General features: G+C 38.8%; 1 protein-coding gene across 1 annotated transcript in view; it reads left to right on the top strand.

Moving 5' to 3' along the window:
- The window catches only part of LOC106882580 (threonine--tRNA ligase 1, cytoplasmic), a 42,172-nt gene extending 36,506 nt beyond the window's left edge, over positions 1-5,666 (top strand). Inside the window, exons 16-19 of the mRNA XM_052965852.1 lie at positions 1,140-1,212; positions 1,915-2,029; positions 3,672-3,836; positions 5,309-5,666. Of these exons, the coding sequence (XP_052821812.1) occupies positions 1,140-1,212; positions 1,915-2,029; positions 3,672-3,820 (337 nt within the window). The 3' untranslated portion in view covers positions 3,821-3,836; positions 5,309-5,666. The remainder of the gene's footprint in view (positions 1-1,139; positions 1,213-1,914; positions 2,030-3,671; positions 3,837-5,308) is intronic.
- Positions 5,667-6,755: the final 1,089 nt, after the last annotated feature.

The raw sequence follows: 6,755 nt of genomic DNA, 5'->3' as shown, positions 1-6,755 counted from the left end.
TGAGATGTCAATGATGTGACTATATACTTTTAGAATAACATTGTAGGGTAAGTGTAAGAGGCCAGACCTGGTTGGTTTGGACATAAAACAGGTAAAATATTTGGGTTGGATAAAGCCAGTTTAAATGTTAAAGGGTTAAATATTGTGACTACAGTGAAATTGTTTAGATAAATAAACCAGATATTTTTACCTTCATCATCATCAAATTTTAAAAACTTGATGGTGCAATCTTTTTCCAGTGGGCGTTCGATATCCCACAATTCATCATTCACCTTGGATATCACAGTGTTATCAGCCAGTCCCTGATATATATAGTCAATTCAAATGAACAATCAATTAGAATTAAGACAAATAATGAACTTAATGGACAACAAGAGGATGTGCACAAGGAATGTATTAGCTTGATGCTAAGGGGAAAGAAAGAGTTTGATGTTTTGAGCATAGCTCTTCATCAGAAAGGAGAAAGGGAAAAGTCGAAAGAAGGAAAAGAAATCGCCAACAGCATGTGTAGTTACATAGCAAGCACCTTTCAGGCGTTGGATCTCATGGAGACAATGACAAATGACCGAGACCTTCAATAATATGCCATACTTGAGTACAAGACCCATCAAGCTAAGTGGTATCCTAGTCATGGCAGATACTGGTGTCACGCAACTAGCACATAAAAGCACCGATTACACTCTCGGAGTAGTTGGCATTAGGAAGAGCATCCAGCTGTAGAAATCATGCCAAATAAGACTGGAGTCTGGTATAGTCCCTCAGCTTACCAGCTCTGGTCAAACCGTCCAACCCATGCCAGCATGGAAGATAGACATTAAATGATAATCATGATGATGTTGCTTATCTAAAATTTGAATATATATATCTATGCTAGAGGAATGACTGTGTGGTTTAGAGGTTTGCTCAGAACCAAGTGCTATCAAATTCAGTTTCACTTTGTGGAACCTTGGGTAAGGATCTTCTATAGTCCGAGGCTAACCAATGCCTTGTGAGCAGGTTTGTTGGATGGAAACTATAGAAGTCATTGTGTGTGTGTTATCTCAATTTTCTATCTTTGACTTGTTTAATAGACAAGTTTATGTGAATTAAATATAACCAGACTCTATGACTCTATAATCTCTCTATTTCTCTATCTCCAGGCCTTTCTGGCTTTCTCCACGCCAGTCCATTGTTGTTCCTGTTGCCCCACCATTTGATGATTATGCTCAACTCGTAAGTGTAGTTTGGTTTTATAATGTTTTTTTTTCTATTAAAACAACCATAAGATGCTTGTTTCTTCCTGTTGTATCATCATATGGTCTTTATATACCTTATTGGGGTTGTATCAAATTGGTTGTGTGGTTAAGAGATTGCTTCTCAACAGTGTGTATGTATATTATTTATTATTGAATTGAATGTGACACATCCATTTCCAAGTGTGTCTGTATATATACATATACACACAAACACGCACATATTTGTTTAAGGCTACCATTGGTTTCATGTTAAGAAAATATCTTAACAATTTTTCAAGCAAGCTGATCACATGGAGGAATGGTGTCTGCTCGAAAAATTGTTAAGACATAATGATATTTTCTTAACATGAAACTAATGGTAACCTTAATATATAAATAAAGAAATTTTATCCACCAGTGTGGTGTTGAGCACTCATTCTCATTTATATATATATATATTTAGTTATGAGGATTCTTAATCAAGGCTCATCAACCAGTAGGTTACCAGAAATGGTTAGGTACGATGACATAGAGAAGTGAACACAAATGGTGTTTAAAAGTTAACACAGATGTATACCATTAAGTATACATTCTAGTAAAGAAAAAATATTGGATTCTGTGTCTATGAATGCAATCATTATTGTGTATGTAAAATGGAGATTTTTAATAGCTTTTACTCTTCTCTGTGAATCCCTTACAGGTGAGCAAACAAATTCATGATGCTGGGTTTATATGTGATGTAGATTTAGATCCTGGTACTACCATGAACAAGAAAATCCGCAATGCTCAGTTGGCTCAATATAATTTCATATTTGGTAAGTGGACATTGTTGTTTGTTTTGTTTTAGCCTGGGTCGCCCTCAAGCTGGCCAGCTCTTGTCAAACCATCCAACCCATGCTAACATGGAAACAGACATTAAAAGATGATGATATTTTTCTTTTAACGTGACTAAGAAAATTTATGAAATTCATCAGCAGGACTGATGAGTCCAATATTTCTCCACTAAGATTTCAGAACACGATTTTAATGGTAAAAATTGTCACTATACTTAATCTTTTAATATATACCTTGAGAGCTGTTAGAATTTCTTTTGTGCCCGCGGCATGTGTAAGGACTTTCGAGCGAGATCGTTGCCAGTGCCCCTGGACTGGCTCTTGTGTGGGTGGCACACAAAATACACCATTTTGAGCGTGGCCATTGCCAGTACCGCCTGACTGGCCTTTGTGCCGGTGGCACGTAAAAAGCACCCACTACACTCTCTGAGTGGTTGGCGTTGGGCATCCAGCTGTAGAAACTCTGCCAATTCAGATTGGAGCCTGGTGTAGCCATCTGGTTTCACCAGTCCTCAGTCAAATCGTCCAACCCATGCTAGCATGGAAAGCGGACGTTAAACGACGACGACGATGATGATGATGATGTTGTGACTTCATTAGTGCTGGTGCCATGGAAAAAAAAAACTGCACCCAGTACATTCTGTAAAGTGGTTTGGTATTAGGAACGACACCAAGCTGTAGAAAATTTGCCAAAATAGACACAGTTGTCTGACTAATGCATCCTGATGAACTGTTTGACTCTAATCCCAACATAGAATATGGACATTAAATGATGATGATGATATAATGTACCCTGTTTGGTTTAGCTCGTAATGTCAAACACTAAGCAACAAGATTCTAGAATACGTCCTTTTATTCTAATATCTTCTTCATTTGAACTGCTGCTTCTCTGGAGCTCACTGCCATTGTCTTATTTTCCTCTGGCCTGTGATATTCAGTCTTTTCAGCTTTCTGTCAATGGACAATCATTTGAATTTGTGAGCCCTTTTCTTTTCCTTTGTAGTCCTTCAAAAAATTATAATAAAAGGGTGACATGTAAAAGCACCCACTACACTCTCTGAGTGGTTGGCTTGGGGAAGGGCATCCAGCTGTAGAAACTCTGCCAAATCAGATTGGAGCCTGGTGTAGCCATCTCGTTCACCAGTCCTCAGTCAAATCGTCCAACCCATGCTAGCATGGAAAGCGGACGTTAAACGACGATGATGATGATGAAATATACAATTAATACACATAATCATCATCATCATTTAACATCTGTTTTCCATGCTGGCATGGATTGGATGGTTTGACTGAAAACTGGGCAGCTGGGGAGCTGTACCAGGTTCCAATCTGATTTGCATGGATTCTATGACTGGATGCCCTTCCTAACTCCAACCACTCCAAGAGTGTAGTGGGTGCTTTTTATGTGCTGCTGGCATGGGTGCCAGTTGTGTAACACCGGCATCAGCCACAACTATGATTTCACTTGCCTTGACAGGTCATTTAATTAATCCTTTATAATATAGATAATTTGATTTCATTTATTATTTGAGGGTGTATTAATCTTAATTATGATAATGTAGTTTGGGGTTATTAATTATCCTTTAATGATAAATAACATTAATTTGTAATATATTCATTTCAGTTGTTGGTGAGAAAGAGGTGCAGAATCTAACTACTAATGTACGTACCCGAGATAACAAGGTCCATGGTGAACATAGCATTGTCAACATCATTGAACGTTTCAAGGATCTGAACCAGAGTAAAATACTTGATGCTGAAGAAAAATTCTAGATCAATAAATCAATATGTACGTTGTTTCTTCTCTATTGAACACATCTAAAACATTCTTTCTCTTCTGAAATAACATTTGTCTTCTTCTGTTCCATTTTGTTTTGTTATTTGTTGCAAGGTGAGTCGTTGTTGTTGTTGTTGTTGTTGTTGCTCTTTAGATCCCATGTTACTCCTGATTAGTGGAGGCACAATGGCCCAGTGATTAGGGCAGCGGCCTCGCAGTCATAGGATTGCGGTTTCGATTCCCAGACCGGGCGTTGTGAGTGTTTATTAAGCGAAAACACCTAAAGCTCCACAAGGCTCCGGCAGGGCATGGTGACGAACCCTGCTGTACTCTTTCACCACAACTTTCTCTCACTCTTACTTCCTGTTTCTGTTGTGCCTGTAATTCAAAGGGTCAGCCTTGTCACACTATGTCACGCTGAACTACATTAAGGGTACACGTGTCTGTGGAGTGCTCAGTCACTTGCACATTAATTTCACGAGCAGGCTGTTCCGTTGATCGGATCAACTGGAACCCTCAACGTCGTAAGCGACGGAGTGCCAACAACATACTCCTGATTAGGAAGAGTTATGATCATACCTAGGAATACATCATCCACAGAGCCTTTCTGGTGTGATGTTCCTTTTTCATGATAGCATAGTGTTTTACGAGGGAAGTCTGACTTATTTCTGATAGACCAAGCAACTATATGGAGGCTTCTTCTTGTAGGCTGGGTGGTGGAAATAGTGCTATTTAAATTAAATATCTAATGTTTTTTATCAAATATCTTACGTTTCAATGTAGGCTTCATGACAAAGGTGCTGTGGCTGAATGGAACAATAAAATCCCAAAATGCTTCAATATGTACCCAAGCATGGCTATATGGTTAAGGAGTTAGTTTCACAGCCATGTGGTTCTGGGTTGACCAATACCTTGTGAATAGAAATTGAGTGGTGGGAACTGTGCAGAAGTTTGCCGTGTGCGTGTATGTATAGACGTGGTGGTAGTGATGTTCCTGAAGGGAAATAACTCTAAAAAAAAAAGTGAATGTAAATGAATAAAGTGAACTTAACCATTTGCTGAATAGATATTGACAAAATAATACAGACCAAGTGCTAGGTTGTAGGTTGACACAACTAAAACACTTGAAGGCGGAACCCTAACAGGGTCACAGTGCAATAATGAAACTAGTAAAAGAGTAAATGAAAAAAAAACAGTATTTTTGTAACTGGAATGCCATAAAGAATATACCCAGGGATGCAACAGCGAGTTTATATTTACATCAGTTGTTTGTAATAGACTTGGATCATTGATAAAAAATAAATTTGTCAGAAGCATGTATTTTTTTGAAAGCTGTAAAATTCTGCTCTGAATAAACTCCTCATCTAACCCTTACTAGCATGAAAAAATGGATGTTAAATAACACTCCTATGTCAGAGTATATACTTCACCAAACTGTTTTTTTTTTTTTATATTGATTTTCTTTTTCTTTTCTTTTTTTGCAGGTACACCTGTTTTTTTTTTCCTTCACGATTGCCAAGTTTTGGAATGGCTCTTTGGTACCATTCCTTAATTGATGTGCCTCTGTTAAACTATACTCACTGCTTACTGTTTCATTATAAATTCTTCTGGTGGTGCCATTCTCTATATGTCTCCCTTTATATATACATATATGTATGTATGTATGTATGTATGTGTGTGTGCATATATATATATATATATATATATATATATATATATATAGATACAAATATCTACATATATAAATATATGCAAATATATATGTATGGATATACACACACGCACACACACACTTTAGTCTATGTACAAGAGCGTTTGGTCAATAAAATTCTCTAAAACATTTTCAATTTTGACTAATTTAATTCAAGATATTGTTGTCATGTGCTTCATTGTCATCATCATCATCCATCATTTTGAATCCAGGTTTTGCCCTGTTAATAGGGGTAGCCAGATCTACTTCAATGCCATAGCAACTGCCCTCACACCATCTCCCCATCTTGCCTATTTTCGGGTGTCCTCTCTTCTGAAGTCAACCCTCCCAATCTCTTCTATCTGTCCTCTCCACATTTTCCTCGGTCCATCTTGCTTTCGCTGTTCATTTACCTCAAACTCTAGCACCCTCTTCAGAACATGCTCCTCATCCCTCCCCAACACATGCCCATTCCACTGGATTCCATTCGCCCTTGCCAGCCATTCCACTGATTCCTCTGACCCCAGCATCCCCATCAAGTCCTTCGTCCACCTCTTATCAAATAGCCTCACGCCACACATTTATCTCACCACTGCTCTCTCTTGGCCCTTCTCAAAATTGCCATTTTGCTTTCCCTCAGACACCATGTCTAACTCCCATATAGCATTGCAGCTCTCACACAACTCCTATAGACTTTTCCTTCCATTTCCAATGAGAACCTTTTCCCATCTAACAATGCTCCACATTCCCTGAACTTCACCCAGCCAAGTCTCGCTCTTGCTGTCACAACTGTTTCACATCCACCCTATCTCCCAAATAACAAAACCCTCTCACCGTTTCCACCTTGTCACATAGTGTTTCCCTTTTTACTTTTTACATTTACTTTTCCATACTTGCAATGGTGGGACACAATTTGTTGAGGTAGGATTTCAAAGGGCAGATGCTCATTTTGTTTCCACTCCCCTCACCTATTTCCAAGCTAGGGAATATTTTCCCCATGGCCAGGCATGAAAAGACATGGACATATACACAAATGCATATCATCATCATCGTTTAACGTCCGCTTTCCATGCTAACATGGGTTGGACGATTTGACTGAGGACTGGTGAAACCGGATGGCAACACCAGGCTCCAATCTAATTTGGCAGAGTTTCTACAGCTGGATGCCCTTCCTAACGCCAACCACTAAGAGAGTGTAGTGGGTGCTTTTACGTGTCACCCGCACGAAAACGGCCACGCTC

The sequence above is a fragment of the Octopus bimaculoides genome, chromosome 2 (genome assembly GCF_001194135.2).
Source record: "Octopus bimaculoides isolate UCB-OBI-ISO-001 chromosome 2, ASM119413v2, whole genome shotgun sequence".
Lineage (NCBI taxonomy): Eukaryota > Metazoa > Mollusca > Cephalopoda > Octopoda > Octopodidae > Octopus > Octopus bimaculoides.
This window is presented reverse-complemented; position numbering and strand designations above follow the sequence as displayed.